Here is a 20,442-nt window from a genome sequence, read left to right on the forward strand (position 1 = left end):
AGACTCACAATCCAGACTCCTGTGAACATTGTGCGCAGTTTTCAAACCAAACTCGGAAGAACAGAGCGGCACGTTTAAGAGTTTTCCTCTTGGAGAAGGCAACTGATGGCTGACCCGCCGGTTCCTTCGTCTGTCGCCATATCTTCCGCTACCGACGCATCGACACTGAAGCCGTCGATGTCGAAGGTTAAGTCTGTCTCCGATACCGAGAAGTCGAAACCAAAACGTAAGGTACCGACTCTTCCTTCCGCAGCGTCCACTCCTGCTAAGAAGGCCAAGAAGTCGGATTCCTCAGTGGCGACGCAGAAGGTGGCCAAGGCTGTGAATCCAGTAGCGCTGACCCTTCCGCCACCATCGATACCGGCTGGTTCGACACCGATGGCATCGATACCGGTGAACCAGATCGCGTCTGATTCCTCAGTGGCGACGCAGAAGGTGGCCAAGGCTGTGAATCCAGTAGCGCTGACCCTTCCGCCACCATCGATACCGGCTGGTTCGACACCGATGGCATCGATACCGGTGAACCAGATCGCGTCTGATTCCTCAGTGGCGACGCAGAAGGTGGCCAAGGCTGTGAATCCAGTAGCGCTGACCCTTCCGCCACCATCGATACCGACTGGTTCGAGACACCGATGGCTTCGATACCGGTGAACCAGGTCGCGTCTGATTCCTCAGTGGCGACGCAGACGGTGGCCACGGCTGTGAATCCAATAGCGCCGACCCTTCCGCCACCATCGATACCGGCTGGTTCGACACCGATGACATCGATACCGGTGAGCCACGTCGTGTCTGAGACTACGGGACTTGTGCTAGACTCTCCAGACTGGCAGGTGGAGACAGCCTTGTCCGATGGCGACCACATGGAGCTCGTAAGTCACCAGTTGGGTGCGGAGTGTTCCCCGGGTCCATCCAGCTCCTCGGCATCGATCGCCTCAGAGCCTCCCGACATCGACGGCTGTCGGCGTCGACGCTCAAGATCCATTGCGGAGCGTCGGCCTCCCCGTCTGTCGCCTGAGTCTGTCGATATCGACACCTTTGACTGTAGAAAGGGCACGTATGCTCTTCCATCAAGGTTTTCCCCACCGTTCCCCGAGGCGATCTAGGCCATCTGCAACGGTCTCTCGTCCTCCTCAGGCGGACGCTGTTCCACTGTCGGGAACATCTGCCGTCATGACGGGTGCACCAATCCAGCCGCCTGCTCCGTCTCCACATCAGCCTGCCCCGACTGGGGAGCCTGACTCTTCAGAGCCTTCGGAATCGGGTTCCGATACCGAGCCATCTGGGGCTCCAACGTCGCCGGATAACTCGTCCCCCACCACTGACGTCTTCCAAAACCTTCCTATATCTCCATCAGATACCTTGTCGTCTTGCACCGACTTCATAAAACGAATGGCCCACGCGTTGGGCTTGTCAATTGTTCAAAACGATCCTCAGTCTACGGATTCCCTATACGATATCGTCCAACTTGATATGTCCTCAGTCGTCGACCTTCCAATGTCGTCAGTCTTGCTACAAGCTGCACAAACTCCTTGGCAAAAACCGTCGTCCGCCCCTGTCTCTAGTATAAAATTGGACCACATGTACCGCATTCAGCAAACTGCGGCAGAGTTCCTCCTCACCCATCCTCAATCAAATTCCTTAGTCGTCACCTCGTCCTCCAAGTCCAAAAAATCGCAATCTGCTCCTTCCGATAGGGAGGGGAAGAAGTTGGGTGCATTTGACCGCCCCTTCTACTCTACGGGAGCGTTGGCTGTGAAAGCTTCAACTTATCTCGCCTGCATGGGCCGATACCAGTACGCCCTGTGGGAACAGATGTCCAAACTCTTTGTGCATCTCCCTGAGGACAAGCTGTATGTTGCCAAACTGCTCCAGAAAGAAGGCATGGTGGTCGCTAAACAGCAGTTGTCAACGACCAAGCATGTCCTGGAGGCCTCCTCAAAGACCATGACGTCGGCAGTGGCGCTTAGACGACATTCGTGGCTGAGAACGATTTCTCTCCCCTTCGACACTCGCTCGTTGGTCGAGGATATGCTTTTCGATTGGTGCATTGATTCATACAACCTTTTGTTTCAGGCATGTCAGGAACTAGATTAGATATATTGATGGTGTGGTTTGTACATCCATCCTATTGGCTATCTTTTGTGAATTCTTATAATGCAGCAATGTCTCATTTTAAGTGACAGAGAAATCTACAAGGTGATGTGTTTCAGTTGTCACAGGAAGTCACTGTTTTTCAGTCTGTTTTTCACGGTTCTATCCTTGTCCTTGACATCCATAACTTTACTCTTTGACAAAAGTCATATTGGCTGGATCTGTATTTCTCAAGTACAGTTACTTCTTTTGAGCTCATCAGATGTTTCATAGTCATTTAAAACTGCCCTGCACTGTCTTTGGCTTGCAGTACTCAAAGAAAATGTTCATTTTTGGAATTCACTGGATTTTTAAATTCTGAAGATATGTTCATTTACCAACAATACTGCTCTGTATGTCCTTATTATACAAGAATTGTATCTTCTCTGTAACAATGAGAATATGCATGTGATGTAACAAAAAAAAAGCCCAGTTGACACAATACAAATTTACCACATATTGCTGTATTCTAATTTAAGTATGTGTCCATATTGAAAGTTAGCATCTTCTAAGCTGCAAATTTATACGCGCATTTCCTTTCTTCTACAATAGACCCAGAGCATCAAAGAGCAAATGGTAATATGAAATATTTTGAGTATATCATGGCTAAAGAAAAAGAAGCAAACAAGTCTGTTGCCAAGACAAATGACAAGGCTGAGGAAGAAAGTAAAACCCAGAAAATGGGCCCTTCCAAGAATTATCTGCCAGAGAGACAAAAGTATGAAATGCTGTGTCGTGGGGAAGGTCTCAAAATGGTAATTTCTCTTTATATTAAATTTACACACAGTTGCTTGGAACTATTTTGTAAAGTTGATGATGTCAGGCTGTTGGCTGCCTGTTTCCTCACAGATACACACGTGTTTTATTGCTTAGATTTAACTCTGCGTTTCAAATTTCAGACTCCTAGAAGACAGAGTAAACTCTTTTGCCGGTATCATGATGGAAATAGGAATCCCAAATATATACTGGGTCCTGTCAAGCAAGAGGATGAGTGGGACAGACCTCGCATCGTTCGCTTCCTTGAAATAATTTCTGATGAAGAAATAGAAACTGTCAAAGAGCTTGCAAAGCCAAGGGTAAAGAAACTAACTTGACCATACTCTTCAGACACAAAAATCTCAATCCCTAGCTTTCATTTCATTATGGCAGACCTTGCTTTTGATAATTCTGTAATGGAGTTTCCTCTCCATAGGACACTGAACACAACACCCCATGATCTGCCAGCAGTTAAAGTGGGCAGGATGTGTGTATGGTTTGCATTGGAACATCGTAATAAAAAGCCATTAAAGTTAGATCCTAAGAACCACAAATGTGGAGGGGGGGGGTGTTGTACAGGTGAATTTTCCTTGCCTTCCCCTTCCTTCAGCAGCCCCGTGACTTCCCAGAAAGCCAATGCTAAAGGTTATGTGACTTTGGTGGACAAAATGCCACACAGCAATTTAACAGGGGAGGCAGAGACCAGGCAACACCACTCTCCCCTCTTTAATGTGCTTGTCTCCATTAACACAAGAAGGGAAACCATTTTGTGATTTCTCCAGATGTTTTGAAAAGCTACCTTGCCTATGAAGGTGGTGGGTAGTCAGTCCATGGCAAAATGGGCAAGGGGCAGATTTCTCCTCCTCCCCACTCATGACAAAGCCCTCCCCCCATCCTTTTTACAAATTAACCAGGGAGTTTGACCCCTCTTTCATTCTACTTCCAAGGTTGACAGATGTCCATAAGGAAAATGTTAACCCAAACACAACTAACAAGACAGTGCCCTGTGACAACCTCACTTCTCAATAGATGGTGCATTTTCCTACATTTGAGCCAACTCTAATACCTGTAATAAGTTGCCCAATTTGGTCTTTAATATTACCAGAAAAGTGGGTGGCTTTATTCAGATTTATTGGTTTTTTCCCATGGCTCCAATAACTCTCAGAAGTATCTTGCTGCTTTGAGCTAGGTTCAGGTGAGTCGCATTATTGTGTGCTACAAAAAAGTAGTGTTAGCCTGGCAGGAAACATAGTATTGTGCATGATACTGTTTTGTTGCTTCACATAGTGAAAAGGAACTTAACTGGAGCCCGTGCTCCATTGTAGGATTCTGAATGGTCGGTTTGATGTGATGCAATGTATACATTGTAATGCAATTGTTCTGATTGGTTCGCTTCACAGCTGAGGCGAGCCACCATTTCAAACCCCGTAACGGGAGTCTTGGAGACTGCACATTACAGAATTAGCAAAAGGTAAGACTTTATATGCCATACATTCTGTCCCTGGAATGAGTGCCTCCCTGGTGCTCATTTGGGGAGACAATGGCCAGAAAAAATGCTAGTTAAAAGTTTTCTGGTCTATCTTTTTGCTATTAGCAAGTATTGTAACAGACTGTTACTGCCGAGTTTGTCAGATTCTTCTCCTAACCAGAAGTTCTGTTCTTGTTGGCCTGATATGTCTGTTTCAAAACGACTGGAAGTGAGGGGTTTTTGGGGAGGGGTGTTTGACATTCTCCTTCCTTTCCGATCCACCCCTTTCCTACCTTCTGTTGTGATCCCTTTTTCTGTTTAAGTGTGCCAGAAAATATACTAGTTTAGAGGTGTCCTTGAAAAATATCCTACAAGGCCAGCATTGGCCAGTAGATTCACTAGTCAATTAAGCTCTTTGCTTCCAGTATATGAAAACTGCAGAGAAGCCGTTTGGCGAGGCTGTGTATATTAAAGGATGAAGAACAGTTTCTACAGAACTATTGATTTCTTCTTACTACCAGCACAATTTTTTTTAACTCCATGAATTTGACATTATGGTATTACAACCAGGGATCTGCAAGACTTGTGGGGGGGTCCCCCCCCACCCTCCGTTGTGCTGCCTCTGCAGACTGGGCTGGTGCAGCCGTGTGGCTCAGACTTCTTGTCTTCTCCCCACAGGCAACCTGATGGGGAGGGGCGATTCTTGCTTGCCCAGCCTCTCCTCTCCTCAACTGGTCTCCTCACTTTTTCTTCCATTTGTCCCATTTCCCATAGCTCTTTTTTAAATTTATAATATTTTTTAATTTTAACAATCTCAGTACAATACAAAAGCATTGACATCTTATAAACATTCATAAAATTAACTGATTGTAACCATAACACACCTAAGCATACAAGCAAACAATCAAGTTTTATGTCAGCAGAAGTTGAATGCAGGCTTACTGTCCTACATATATTCAATAGGTAAAAAATAAGTGAGCATCAAAACCTAGTAGAGAGTATCACACATATGGTATGGGTTGTAGGGCAGAAGACCCGTTCATGCCTTACAATCTAAGAATGTGGACCACTGTTCCACAAATGTGTAACAGTAATTATCAAGTTCCAATTGTAATAATCTGTCTGGATAAGCGTTCCATATGGCAAAGCAATCCCAAATTTTATCTAGCCATAGTTTTTCTGTAGGGACCATCCCTTCTTTCCTTTTCGAAACTATTGCTAATTTGGCCACTGTGAGTAAGATGATTTCAAACCTGTGGAATCCAATCCCCCTCCCCCCCCCATAGTTTTAGGAGTATCCGTTAACACGGCTTCCTCTCACTGCGCTGCCCACCTGTTTGTCCTGCTCCTCACGACTCTGAGGGGTACAGCGGCAGGGGGGCAGCAGTAGGGAGCAGCTCCTGCCCTCCTCCACGTCTGCAGCAAACTCACCGGTAGGGGAAATCTCACTTGCCCTCTCTATGATTCTGCTTGCTACTATGCTCCATTAACCCCTATCTGTCCCTCCCCATTACTCTGCTCACCTACTCTCCTTGCAGCTCTGCAGGGGACAGTGGTGCTGACGGTGCTCCTGCCCTCTCCCTCTTGCCTGCAGCACTCTCTCTGCCTATCTGGCTGAAGCAGTGGCTCCCCACTTCTGTGTAGCTGCCCACACACAGTGAAGTGGATTGATGCCATGGGGATGGCAGAAGAGTGTTGTCTGCACAAGTGCCAGGTCCCCCAAGTTTGGGGGGGAAATCTCCCGCCTCTCTACATGGAACTGATACTGAAATTTAAGTATCTGCAGAGGTGGCCATGATGAGAAGTTACCCATTTTTATTTTTACATTTTGTGACAAATGGCAACTGCCCCAAGGTCTTCTAGTGAGCTTAATGACTTGAGTGTTGCATTCTTTGAACTTACATCTCAGTTAATAAACAGTAAGCTTCAGAAAAGTCTCTCTAATATTTTCATGCAAATTCAAATGGACTAAAAAAAACCCAGACAAACCTGAAGTACCAAAGGCCAAAAGGACATTTAACTTCTGGGTACTGAGAAACTTTCTGTGAAACTCAGCATGCAATGGCTTTGCATAAACTTTCCAGTTGGGGGGAAAAAGTGAAAGGACAATCTAACCAAATTTACTGAAACAATTGTTATTAATTGGGAACTGGCAGTAGTAGCAGCAGCTACTGTAATAATCCTCTTAAACCTGCTGACCCTGAGCATTGCATACCATCCAGACCAATCGGAACCCTTCTCTGTGGCTTGGCCCAGAAGCTCGCTATCAGAGTAAGCCCTTGTCCTTTCTCTTTTTGTAGCTGAGCCGAGCTACAGTTCATGACCCTCAGACTGGGAAACTGACCACAGCCCATTACAGAGTCTCTAAGAGGTAAGGGGACAATGGTATGTCTTGATTGTTTCAACATGTCTCTTTGTGGCCGCTTGTGTCAAACTTAGTAGTGCGGGTTTCTGTTCTGTTTGTTTTTCGCCAGATTGCTGAGAACAGGGAAGAGAATAGCCTCAGATAAGAGATTAATGCTTGTACAGTGAAGGGGTGAGGGAGTCCACAAATCTGAATCGCTTAAGTCAGCCTCCATAACTAAACTTAAATTCCTTAAGTGTTTTTAAAGCTTCATTCTCACCTGTTGAAATCATTGGCGTTTGGTGGTGCTTGCTTCTTGTTCATCTGATGATTTTAGAACTAATAAACGGCTTGCTCCAAGTGAAAAGGTACATACCGTCTGCTTGCTTTTACTACTGTGTTGAGATATCTGCGTTAATTTTAAACACTCCTTGGAAAGAAGCCAGAAGAACAGTTGTACTAATGATAGCTTCCGGGTTCAAAATCTTTTTTAAAATGCCTAGTGCACTGACTGCAGTCCTGTGCAAAATTACTTGAGTCTAAGACCACTGAAATAAATGGTTTTAGGCTGGAATAACTGCGTAAGATTGCACTGAAAATATACTAGTGTCTATTGTTTGTAACCAATAAACATTAAAAGCTACTGTTTATGGCAGATATCCAGATTATGCTAACTGGTCCAAGAGGCTGTTCTAGTGAGGTGTTGCCATTATTGTTAAAGTATTTTTTTCATTTTTAAAAAAAGAACAAGATTTAATCACTAGAGAGTTTGCTCAACAAATTGTGACATAAGCAGTACCCCAAATGTTTTTACTAATAAAAATATTTTATAAACCCCAACGTCTACATCAAGCATGTGTGATATTGGAGTCTTCTACAGTACCTAAAATCCTCTTAAAAGATACTGTTTTGTATCCTGAAACTCCCTGCTGAGGGATGTTTGAAGCCTTCCTCCAGCCCGAGGGGTCTTCCTCCTACAGAAGAGGCTTTTGTGTTAGAGGAAGGTGCTTGAACCAGAGGAGGGTTTCATACTTGGCACAGCAGTGTGGTGGGATACAAGCCAATATATTTTTGAGACAGAAATGGCATGGAGAAGAACACCTGTATCACAAACTAAGCACAGAAAGTGGTTGTGAAAATCTTCACTTCTTTTCATTTGTCTGTTGCAAAACCTGGAGAACAGTTATATGGCATAAATATGCACTTCTTAACAGGGTCACACATCCAGTAGAACAGTACAGTTTATGTGTGCTAACCACCACTCTCACTTGAGGGGCAAAGAAAGTTTTTAAAGTCCAGCTTTTAATAGCAGAATTCCCTTTTAAAGCTAGCACTGTTTTGTAGAGGCAGAGACAGGCAGCCTAGAAGTTCAGGGATTTTTTTGTATTAAAAAAACACTATGAGAATAGCCTGATTAGAGGGTGTTGTTTTAAAACTGATGGATTAACAGCACGATAGAAGTTTTGAAAACTGGAGATTTTCTTTTCAGCAGCAATTAATTGCTACCAGCTTGCTAAAATGAAAATGCACCTTTAGTCCTCTCTCCTCCTTTCTTCCTGTGCAGTCCTCTACTAATTGCAGAATCTGACTGACTATTAGAGATACATCCCCAACTGTCAGTATGATCACATGCACTGTTTCCAGATGAGAAAGCAAAACCACTTAGGATGTACATTTTGACTGTTCAGTTTAGATCTGTCCTCTTTTTTAATGTAGCTCTGTGAAAAGCTACAGAAGCTAAGCATACCCACAGCAATTAATATGAGGCTAGGATTTCCAAAATCAGTAAGTGGCCTTGGTAAAGAAATTCGGCCTCCCTCAAGGATGTTAGAATGATCGCTTGATTCTAGCTAAGCCACTTTTCTGGGAACCAAAATAGTCCCTCATGTATTTATAAGAGAGGCCTGCTTCTTCCTCCTAAACATTCCTAGCACTTTTTCCTAGCTAGCACACTTCCACATTATAGCATGCCTGTGCTTATGAGGAGACTACTGTTCATGACAAAGTATGTGGCAGGAGATACAAAGTGGCACTGAGCCAGCACTAGTAGCAGCTTATTGGAATAATTCGGTGAGTCTGACACAAGTTTCAAGGAAACTGCTGCTGCTACTGATGTATGTTTTTAAGACAGAGGAAGTGTTGCTTCTCCCAGCAAACTCCTCCTTTCTAAAGGAGCTTTCTGAGACTACAAGATTTGTCTGTTTCCTTTAGACAGATGCATGCCTTTTGCAGTACTTGTAAAGATATCGGAACACATCTAAATAAAGTTTTAGTAGGAATATGCAAACCTTAGAGAGCTACTGCAGTGGCGTGAAGAGGAAAGTACTTTAGCCTGCAGTCATAAGAACACTTTCCCGGGAATAAGCCCCACTGAATAAAAGGAGTCTTACTTCTGAGTAGACCTGCTTAAAAGTTCTCCTTTACTCATATATGATCCCCCCCCCCGAAAGTGAGAATAGTAGAAATGTATTTATGCCTTCTAAAAAAGTTGGAGTTTCAGTATATGTCTGAGACGTTTTGATGCCGCCAGTGGGAGTAATAACAGTTCATAGCACTCACTGAGCCTGATGGTGAAGATCATGTTACTTTCCACATGACTCTAGATCTTCGAGCTGAAATGAAAAGTGTTGACAAGCATTCTTCCTGGGAAAGGAAGCGCAATGTTCTCCAACACCTCCCCTTCCGTTACTCTTTCTGATAGGTTCGAGGTGTATGTGTGAACTTGAAACAAAAGAAAGCATCAAATGTGTCTGAATCAAAAACTTTCCCCCCCCAAATGAGGCTTATACCCTGCCACTTGGCTCAGCTAATTCTGAAGCCTCAGAGAGGGAAAAGATCAAGCATACTGTGCCTATTTAGAAATATTTCTTTATTTTCTTTCTGACCAAGGAAATTCCCAAGGTGGTTTAAAAATATAAAAAATAAAATATAAAAAAAGGTTTACTGTACAATGTAATGGTTCTCAGTAAACCCAATTACTGTACAGATGAAGGAGCCAACAACCTGAGAATACAATTGGTATTTAAAATTATGGGGGGGGGAGATGTAAACTCTGGCAGATCATCCCCTGAGGGAGAAATCCAGAGCTGCCAAGAAATCCTAACTCCATTGCTTTTCCAAACATGATGTCTCACAGAATTGAAGCCCTACAGCAGGGCACCTCCATCCAGGAGGGGACAGTTCATGTGGGAGAAGCATTGCCCAAGATACGTTCAGTCAAGTAGCTTGGGGTTTTAATGGCCACGACCAGCATCTTGAATTGGGTTCAGAAGCAGTTTGGTGACTAGTACAAATACACAGCCAGGTAGAAGCTGGTTCTCAGCTTGGGGAGGGAAAGGTTTCCTTAGCAAGTTAACTGTTCTCATTGCCATGTGATCTAGTGAAACCTGGATTTTGGTGCTGTTAAGAGTAAAAATATTAGATGGTCAAATAATTTACTGACTCCGCAATATGAGGAACAGGACAAATCCATTCGTGCTTGAACAAAATATGTTTTGTTAGTTACTGAGTGTCATGGATTAGCTTGATGGCTAATCCATGCAATGTATATTACATATGCATGGAGTATGTACAGCTTCTTAATCATATTTAGCTTGCTGTGATCTTCATTTCAGTATTCGTGAGATAGTCTGATGCCATGGGGTAACGCTTCAAATAACTAGAGATTATTTTCTTTTGGCCTGTTAATATGAGAAGCCTTTTAAAAAAAAAACTGTTAATTTTTCTTCTACTACCATTGACTCTGTTTGACAATTCCCCCTCCTCCCAAATGTCCTAGTTTTGGTTACATATTCAGTTCTGCTTTCGCCATACCCTTTGAGATTCTGTAATCAGTGGCAGTTTCTTGTACTATTGCCTATGACTGAGATTCATTGCAGTAGTTTGGAAAGGGTGTGTGTGTATACACACATGAACTAGGAAAGCAGGGAAGATGTGGTTTTACCCTCTGAAATTTGTCAACCTGATGTATTTCTAAGAGTGATCTTTGGCTTTTGGTGGTTGGTTAAGTTTCCAAACTTCTAGTTTTGGTCACTCGTGGATTTTAAAGGCACACAAATAGTGAAAAATGATAATTGGTGTTACTGCAGCTGCCAGCCATCAGGTGAATGAACATCACTTTCCCTGGATTCTTCTGCCCTTTAACCACTGCATGGCATGCATGAATCCAACTGGTACTACTTTTCCATGCTGAGGAAAACTGCTTTTGGTTAATTCTTATATGTCAAAAAATATAAGCCTGGACAGAGGATTTTAGCAATAAAAAGGGAGCAGTGAAATGGAAAGCATGTACATAAAAATACGTGTGGAGAATAGCTACTCAAATAGAGAATACAGGTTGGAATGAAAAGTGGTAGTAATGAAATAGTGGCCTCATCAGAAATAATAAAGAGCTTGGTCAGAAAGAGAGCCAAACTCCTTGCATAGGTTTTCCAGTTTCAGTTATTTTATGTCTCCCCCCCCCCTTTATAAACATACACTGTTTCTAGAAGCTGCTTTTTAAGCCAAATAAAATGCCCATCTCAGTAGGAGATAAAACTACAGTCTTGGGAAAGAGCTGTAAGCATGTAAGAATAGCTACAATTATAACAAATATAAATAATGGTTTTGAGGATTGCTAGAGCTATGTCGGGTAGCTGAACTCAAGGGGCAAAAAGAACAGGCAGACTTTTTATTTTGTTTGGAACAATTAATGCATCCTCGTTTTAATTCCATTACCAGCTTATTTTCACCTTCATTGAAATACATGTATAACACCAGTCCGAATTAACTTATCCTGTCTGTCAGAGTGCTTTATCCAGTTGTTCCTGCCAGCTCTTTAGTGCAGAGGAAGGAATTCTGAATGCTTGCCTAGTGTAGAGAGGATTATTTATTTTTACAGACTTCAGGATCAACAGCTAAGTCTGTGTACTTAGGGTTCAGGTACACACCATGATGTGAGAGAAAGCAAAATGATGTCTTGTACACAAGGGATACTAGTGTGATTAGAGACACTGCAATAGCACTGAAGATCTTGTGCAGAGTATTAAGGAAATCAGCGATGGACATGGCTTGGGAAATAGTCTGCCTAAAGCGTCAGTCAGCTGCGGTAGATTTCATCCGTGCAATCGTATTGGACTTGCCTGTGCCTGTAGTTACATAGAAAAAACAAAAGTTTTGAGGAGGGGCTGAGGCTCAGTGGTAGAAGGTCCATGTTCAGTCCTCAGCACCTCCAGTTAATATGAGAATCAGGCTGTAGGTGATGTGAAAGGGCCCCTACCTAAGACCCTGGAAGGCCACTACCGTCTGAATAGACAATGCTGACCTTAATGGACCATTGGTCTGATTTAATGTTGCACAGGGGGGGGGAACAGGTTTTTTTTTGGGGGGCTGAGGCTCCGTGGTAGAGGTCCATGTTCAGTCCCCGGCATCTCCAGTTAAAGGGAGGTGTAGGTGATGTGTAGGTAATGATGTGAAAGGCCTCAGCCTAAGATCCTGGAGGGCTACTACCAGTCTGAACAGACAGTGCTGGTCTTAATGGACCAGTGGTTCGGTTTACTGTAAGGCAGCTTCATGTGTTCATGTGTTCTAATTATAGCAAGTCCAAAAAGAGGCTGATGCGAAATTGTTCGCAGTATTGTATGTGTGATGCTGTGTGCATCCTTCTTGAGCACATGATACTGCTCCATGCAATTGTTGTTGTACCCAAGTCAATGAAAATTGATCCGAACAAGTTGAAAAATAGTGGTGAAACTACCAGGTGCTACTTTTTGGCAAAGTGCTTGCCTGTATATTATTTATTTATTTTTGGCACATTTTTAAAAGTATTGTTTGTATCTTGGAGCATGTTGTTGAAGAAGAACATCTCATTTAATATTTAGTGCCTGGCTGTCTGGATATGAAAATCCTACAGTGGCTCGCATTAATACAAGAATAGAAGACCTGACAGGACTGGATGTCTCCACAGCAGAGGAGCTTCAGGTGAGCTGGAAAACACAAATAAAAGCATGACCAGCCAAGCTAACTTTGTCCACTGCAAGAAATTCATTTAAATGGCCAGAGTCCCCCACACTTAACGGTTATGAGAGATCTTTGAAGTTTGAATTTTTCCCCTATAGATGTACTTGGTGTAATATCATTCTCTAGATGAGTAGCCATGTTAGTCCACCACTCCAAAACAAAAGTCTTAGGGTACCTTAAAGTTTGATTATGGCATATGCTTTTAAGGACTACTTCAGATAAATATTTTAGTCTTTAGAAGGCGCCAAGACTGTTGTCTTGTGTTAAATATCATACTATTCGAATATTTCAGGATGTAGCATTTTGTCCTTTTGAGAACAGATAAGGTGGCAGGAGTCCCAATTCAAAAGTAGCTTTGAGTGAAGAAGCACAGCGGGGGCGATGCTTCCTTTCCCATTTTGCTGTCGCAAATTTCATCCCCCCCCCCCGACTTTTCTGTTTATGATGTTGATTTGGAAATTCATGTGGAGCCATTTGGACCACAGCAGTGGCAGGCAAGAAGAAGACACACACTCTGCTGCTTCTCTGCCCAGCATTCCCTTCTTGCAGAGGGGCTTTTCATTTCTCCCCAGTTGTTTCCTTCAATATTTCAATATGTAGTCAAATTTCAGAACAGAAACACAGTTCAGTGTTTCCAGGTGAGTGAAAATAACATAAGAGGATTTTAAAAACGTTAAATCTGAAAATGGGGTCTGTCAATAGTGGATTTGTGAATATTTTAAAAGTGTGCCTGTGAGGCCTGCTGCAACTGAAGTCCAGCTGTTGCTGTACTTGCATGCCTCGGCTCAAATGAGCGCTGCTGTGAAAAAGCATGGCCATGTCCTGCCGGCAAAACTTCACTGTAAATTAGAGGCAAAGACTTGCTCTCTCATGGGTGGTTTATTGTATATTTGTGCTTCTTCCACCATAGGTAGCCAACTATGGCGTAGGGGGCCAGTACGAGCCTCATTTTGATTTCGGAAGGGTAAGTCTTCCTCTGTCCTGCCTTTGCAGCTTCACATGTACTGTGTTTCTTTCTTCCAGGTAGCAAATTATGGAGTGGGAGGACAGTATGAGCCCCACTATGACTTTGCTCGGGCAAGTAAAGAGATGGGTGAATAGCAAGCCTGTGCTTTTCAGCCTCTGTGGCACCAATGACTGATTTAGCGTTTGTGTTAAAATTCAGACTGCCAAGTCATCTAATCTGTATGAATGGATAACGTTCTCCTAAACCACCATTTGAACAGTGAATCTAAAGAGTATAGCAAGAAGCAGCCAACAAAACATTACGTTGAGAGTGCTGTTAATTAAAGGATAAAAGCTGTCGTTCAGTAAAAATTGAGTTGCAGAATATCATGGGTAGCACACCTCTGGCAATTATCAAATAACCTTCCGTGGCAATGTCAACCACTTAGAGTGGGGTTTAGCTTTCTTTTTTCCAGAGAAGATGAGATAGCCTTTGGGTATCTGTGGATAGGGACTGAAATCTCAGAAACTACAAAAGTTAAATCTGTTGCACAGGCAAAAGATCCAAATGATCTTGAAATGCCAAACTCTCTACAGCTCTCACTATCTGCTTGCATTTATTTCTGGATGATGTGCCTGAAATTCTTCAATGCAAACCTGCAAGGAGTAAGGCCGTTGAACTCAGATGGTGGTTTACAGGGCACTTGTGCATTATTTCACTAATCTTCAATTAACACAACATAAGATCATGGGGTTTATTTTCTCTCCTTTTGGTATTGTTTCCCCCTAATGATTTTTAAAAATTCTAGATGGACTCAAAGAATGCTACAAATTATTAACAGTTTTTATCTGTTTGCATGAATACAATTTCTGCAATGCCTTAATGTACAAAAGTAGTAATTCACAGTATCATGTATGGGAGGCACTGGAGACTTTTCAAGCATGTCCATGTGAAAACAATTAGGCTTGACCAGTAGGGAAAAGTTTTGCTTGTAATTCTAGGGATAAAAATGGATGTTCTTTTAAGAAAGCACATTGTTGGCCTTGGCAAAGATAGTTTGAGTTGCAAAATATATTTTAAAGTTTTCAGTTACCTTAGGCTGCAGTTGGTGGCCAGGAACAACTGTTGTGGTGTGGTTTCCTATAAGAGATTTTTTAAGGTATGTCCTCTGGTCTGCCAATGAATGAGATGGTGTTTCAGCATCAGAGAATCCTTGTGCATTGGGAGCTTGCACTATTTGGGGAGGGGCTGTGGCTCACTGGCAGAGCATCTTCTTGGCATGCAGAAGGTCCCAGGTTCAATCCCCAGCATCTCCAGTTAAAAGCATCAGGTAGGAGGTGATGTGAAAGGTCTCAGCCTGAGACCCTGGAGAGCCATTGCCGGTCTGAGTAGACAGCACTGACTCTGATGGACCATGGGTCTAATTCAGTATAAGGCAGCTTCATGTGTTCACATATTTAAGAAGATGACTTGCTGTAAATATAAACAGTGATGGCTGGCTCATCTTGATTATGAGTGCATTGACCACTTTGGGGGAGGGGGAGAGAGAGACCAAAAGACCCTGTTCCACAGAATTATTCCTATAACCATATTTATTTTAAATATTGTTATCCCTTTTCTCCTGCAAAGCAAGACTTAAAGCAAGCTTGTAAAACTATCAGCCATCTAAAATCACATTAGAACAGTAAGATAAAGAGAGCATATCTTTGAGCCAGGTATTTTCAGATCAGGAAACTATTACTTATAGACTGTCACAGCACTCCTGTACGGTTTGGCCTTAGACAACTTCCTAAACCTTTTGAGAGTAAACTCCCATGGCTTTGGGGCAAGGCACACAGCACCAGGTAACAGCTCCTTTCCAGGTCTGAACTACCAGGGGGTAAAGCTGAACCTTCCAGGAATGTCCTCCCCTGACAAACTGCAGCATGTGCCAGAGTGTGAAAATCAGAATAGCAGACTAGGCTTCAGTAACAACTTAAGTAGAGTCTAAATCTCATTCCTGTTGGCTCATTCCATATGCCCTGACCTGGATCGCCCAGGCTAGCCTGATCTCATCAGATCTCAGAAGCTAAGCAGGACTGACGCCAGCTAGTATTTGGATGGGAGACCTCCAAGGAATACCAGGGTCATGATGCGGGGGGCAGGCAGTAGCAAACCACCTCTGAATGTCTCTTGCCTTGAAAATCACACGGGACTGCCATAAAGTCAGCTGTGACTTGACAGCATTTTCCACCACCATTCCATATATATATATATATATATAGATGCAGGACGGCAAATTTAATGAAGACCAGCTGATGGTGTAGAAATACAGATCGCAGCATTAGACTCTTCTAAATCCACTGGCTTCCGTACGTTTAGAAGATTGTAATACTGTTTAGGGTTGCACTTAGTAGTGAAAGGAAGCCAAATTGTTCAGGCAGCATCGCCGTTGCAAAACTGAAACCCGGGTGTATTCTCTACTGAGTAGAATGGGCATGAGGAAGTTGAATGCAAGCCATCTGAGAGTCATGGACTTGCAGCACTCGACAGAAAGAACTCTTCCTGTGACTTTCAAGAAATCCTCTTTAACTTATAGTTGTTAGTCTAAAGCCTGTTCAAATTTTGTGCAGAAGAAATCTCGACATGGAAAGGGTCTTGGGTCTCATTTGTACCTGCTTTTCTCATAAAGTGGACTTTATCCAGACTGTTTTCCATTTATTTGACACTCTTAGAAAGTAATGTGGGTTTCCAGTTGCAGCATCATGGTGGGTCAACTCAGTGTAATACTAGGGTTGGTATTTCTCTCCAATTAGTAACGTCTGAATAGGCACCAGAACAATGTTCCCTCTAAGCTGAGTTAGTGTGAGCTAGCTCACACTAACTCAGCTTAGAGGGAACACTGCACCAGAAGCATCTTTCTGCATTGTCTTACTTGAATGCTGAAATGACTGATCATTTGACTTAATGGAGAAAATGTTTGATTCTTTTTCCATGTAACATCTTCTAATCCTTCGCTTTCCATTTCGTAACTTCTGATAATGATTTGGCTCACAAACGTGTGTCTCACTTGTATAGTCATAGACTTCATTTTGTTTTTCTTTCTTATATTTAGAAAGATGAGCCAGATGCCTTCAAAGAACTAGGTACAGGCAACAGAATCGCTACATGGCTATTCTATGTAAGTGAGATGCATTTTTCGTGTTGTGTTGTGGAAGGGATGGTGGCTATTAAGACCCTTTACATTGTGTGCCAGTTTGTATTTATGGCACCCCAGTTCTTTAGATTTTTTTCTTTTTAAAGAAAATAAATTCATCAAAGAAGCCGTACAGACCAGGAGGGATAGCCAGATTTGAGTCCATGAGCACCTGAGAGCCCAACAAGATTTTTCAGGGTAGGAGCTTTCGAGAGTCAGAGCTCCTTCCTCAGATGATCTGGCAAAGGGAGCTTCGACTCTGATAAGCTCCTGCGCTGAAAATCTTGTTGGTCTCTCAGGTGCTCCTGGACTCAACCAGGTCAGGAGGGCGTGAGTGTTGCTGCTGCCTGCGTATCTTCCTTCCTGCCTTCTCTGCCTTTGGGATGGAAGGCTCGGAGACTGTCCGGTCTCTGACTCTGTACCTGCCATCTGTTTAGAATGTAGGCTGCCTAACAGTTTCGTCACTGGGACCAAAAGTGGCTGTAATCCTGAGTGAGCTGATGGCAGAGGTCGTGGTCCCATTCCAGCAGGGCCCCTCTGTGGCATCCAAGCAGGCCACCCAGTGGAATCACACCAGGCGCAAGCAGAAGGAATTTAAGAGGGAGAAGGGGAGTGCGGGATACTCTGTGGCAGGGGAGGCCAGACTTGCTTATTGTTAACAGCCACACAGAATAAATGTCAGATGTTTGAGAGCCGCAAGACATGGACAAATATTACACACATGTTTTTACTGAGAAATATATAAATTTGCTTTTTATTAAAATTAAATTAGACCGTGTGAAGGAGCCACATGTGGCTCCCGAGGTGCAGTTTGGCCACCCCTGCTCAGTGGCATACTGGTGTGTCCTTTCCATAGACTGGAATGTCAGTTGTGCCTGTCCTGAAGTGTTTTATGGCATCTTAGTATGAAGACGGTTCTTGCGTTTCTTTAGTCTGCCTTAATTTTCAAAGTTTCAGCAGCAAAGGAAATCTGATTTCTACAAACTGTGCTACTGCGGCCCATGCTTAGGAATACCCAGTGGACCTTTTTTCAGTAGTACTGTTGATGTTTCTGGGATTAGTTATTCGATCATGGCCACACTTTGGTTACCTTATGGATCACGTCTTCCCTTTTGCAGATGAGCGATGTGGCCGCAGGGGGAGCAACTGTATTTCCTGAAGTAGGAGCTAGTGTTTGGCCTAGGAAAGTAAGTAGAACTGTATACCATTTCTTCCCCTTGAAAATCCAGTCTGGGTAGTTTTTGAAACTGACATGAAATACTACAAGACTTTCCAACAGGGAGAGGAGAGTTTGTACATTTGCACACTGAGAGGCTAGCTGTGCAATCCAAAGAAAACTTTCTTGGGAGCAGGCCCCGTGGAATAGCTCTTAGTATGACACTAAGTAGACTGGCTCAGGGCTGCTCTCTCAGTGTACTTGATTATAATCAGGAGGATAAGAAATATAGACAACTGTGCTGAAGTATACTAGAAGGCTTCCGGAACAGATTTTTGGAAGCAGGCATGAATTCCTGTGAATGACAAAAGCTGCTTCTTTTCACTCTTTAAAGGACTGCAGTGGTTGTTGGGGTTTTTTGCCTTTAGTGATTCTAAGAGATGTCTGAAAGTATGAGCAATTTGTAACAGACTCTTGGCCTCCAGTTTTTGTCCCCCTTCCTCTTTCCTTTTGTCCTAATATTGAGTTGCCAGCCCCCTTTTTCCTTTCAGTGAGACCCAAACGAAAACAAATTCTAATGGGAAGAACAAAACGAAGTTTGCAAATTAGGGGGGGGCACACTTTTTAGGGTCACAGTTGGCATTCTGGGATTGCAGAATCCCTTGCAGAACGCCTTGTAATATGAAGCAGCATGATAGTTTCCCCCAATGATGATATAAGTTGGGTGGTAATCAGTACAGGCTGAATACGGGGTGCTTTGTGGCTTGTAAGGCTGGAATGTGCTGAATGCCATAAAGGCAAGAGCTAAGAAAGGGAGGAGGTGAACGTAGCATCCAGAAGCACTTGGAAACCACAGCAGATGGCAACCATCAGTGGTTTTTCAACTTCCCTCTGGCTGTTATCCACAGAGCAACATGCCTTAGCTGTGCATTTTTAGAAGTGAAGATTGAGGAAGAAGAAGAATAAGTTGACACTTTGTATTTTGCCAGGGGACAGCTGTATTTTGGTACAACCTTTTTCCGAGTGGTGAAGGAGACTACAGCACAAGGCATGCTGCATGCCCAGTACTAGTTGGAAACAAATGGGGTATGTATTCCCCACCTCCTCTAAAGCTTCTCCTGTCCTATGATACAAAACTTGAGATTTGACAGAGGAATCATAGCTGAGGCATTATTAAGCATATTTCTGTATGTAACATAATGAAAATAAAAGGCACTCAAAAGCAATAGGAGACAGGGGGGGGGCAAGGTGCATGGGAGAGTAGTTTATTTGACCTTTTAGATCCCAGCACATTTTGCGATAACCTTTGTCAGGGGATCTCAGTCAGAAACATCTCTTAACTCCCAGTCTGGACAAATAGCCCTGGATCCAATTTGTCCAGGATGGGAGTTAGAGAAGTTTCTGCTTGAGATCCTCTGATGAAGCTTGTCACAAAATGTGTTGGGATCTAACAGATCAAATAAACTACTCCCTCATGCACCTTGCTCCCTCTTTTTTCCTTCTTCTTAACAGTGCAGCCTTATTTTCTTCCTAAAAAGAAATGGCCAGTAGAAAGAGGGATTTTGTGGTATAATACCTAAAATGATGGAATGGGGAGGATTTGGTTAGATACAAGTCCTGCCTTTGAGTTGTTACATCGTCTAGTGCAGGCTGGTGGAGGTTGGCAGATGTCACTGAAAACATAAGAATCTTCTTCGTGGTCTCTGTGCTTCACACCAATGGGTTTAGTGTGCCTGCGCTGACCCGACCGGTGCTGTAGCAAGCTATGTTTCAAAGGATTTTCGCGCGGGTCCCACTGAGCATGCGCAGGAACCCCAGCGAGCATGCCCAGAGGGACGGGCGCGGACATCCCGCCAGTTCTCTCTCTACCGCCGCGTTGAAAGGACCTTTTTGCCTTTCCTCCTGACCGGATAGCTATTACTGCCTTCGGGCCTTTACCTCATTTCTTTGTTTCTTAGGATCATCCTCCGTTTGATTTTGTCCTTTAGTTTTCTTTTAAAAAAAAAAGAAGAAGAAGAACAAGAACTTGTTTTCCTGAGGGGAATCTCCTCAGGCCTTCGGGCCTCCCCCCCCCCCTTTTTTTCCCCTCATCACTTTTTCCCGGCATTTGTTTTTTCCCGCCGCATGGAAAAGAAAAAGAAGAAGAGTCAGAAGTGGGGCTTTTTCAACCGCTGTAAGAAGTGTGGAAGTAAATTGGCCCCTCCAGACGGCCATGAACTTTGTTTGTTCTGCTTAGGCGAGTCACATAGAGCAGATACTTGTAAGCATTGTGCTAAATTTTCTAATCAGACGAAAAAGAACCGTGCCGCACGGTTAAAGGTCGCTCTGTTGGAATCCGCTCTCCACCCGCCTTCCGCTATGCCGGACCAACCTTCTACCTCACGTGCATCCGTCGATACCGGGGCATCGATACCGACGAGATCGACATCGAAGGTCGCATCAAAACAGTCCACTAAAGGCAAGTCTGGGA

The 20,442-nt window shown here is 43.5% G+C and overlaps 1 protein-coding gene across 2 annotated transcripts in view; it reads left to right on the forward strand.

Moving 5' to 3' along the window:
• The window catches only part of P4HA1 (prolyl 4-hydroxylase, alpha polypeptide I), a 50,056-nt gene that overhangs the window by 24,330 nt on the left and 5,284 nt on the right, over positions 1-20,442 (forward strand). The window contains exons 7-14 of one of the 2 annotated variants that reach the window (XM_015428139.1): positions 2,683-2,885; positions 3,030-3,206; positions 4,287-4,357; positions 12,557-12,656; positions 13,606-13,659; positions 16,736-16,801; positions 17,935-18,003; positions 18,962-19,058. In XM_015428139.1, the coding sequence (XP_015283625.1) occupies positions 2,683-2,885; positions 3,030-3,206; positions 4,287-4,357; positions 12,557-12,656; positions 13,606-13,659; positions 16,736-16,801; positions 17,935-18,003; positions 18,962-19,058 (837 nt within the window). Of the gene's footprint in view, positions 1-2,682; positions 2,886-3,029; positions 3,207-4,286; positions 4,358-6,654; positions 6,726-12,556; positions 12,657-13,605; positions 13,660-16,735; positions 16,802-17,934; positions 18,004-18,961; positions 19,059-20,442 lie in introns of both variants that reach the window. The other variant, XM_015428138.1, reaches the window with a different exon arrangement.

This window comes from Gekko japonicus, unplaced genomic scaffold (assembly GCF_001447785.1).
Source record: "Gekko japonicus isolate JY-2015 unplaced genomic scaffold, Gekko_japonicus_V1.1 scaffold1385, whole genome shotgun sequence".
In the NCBI taxonomy this organism is placed as follows: Eukaryota; Metazoa; Chordata; class Lepidosauria; order Squamata; family Gekkonidae; genus Gekko; species Gekko japonicus.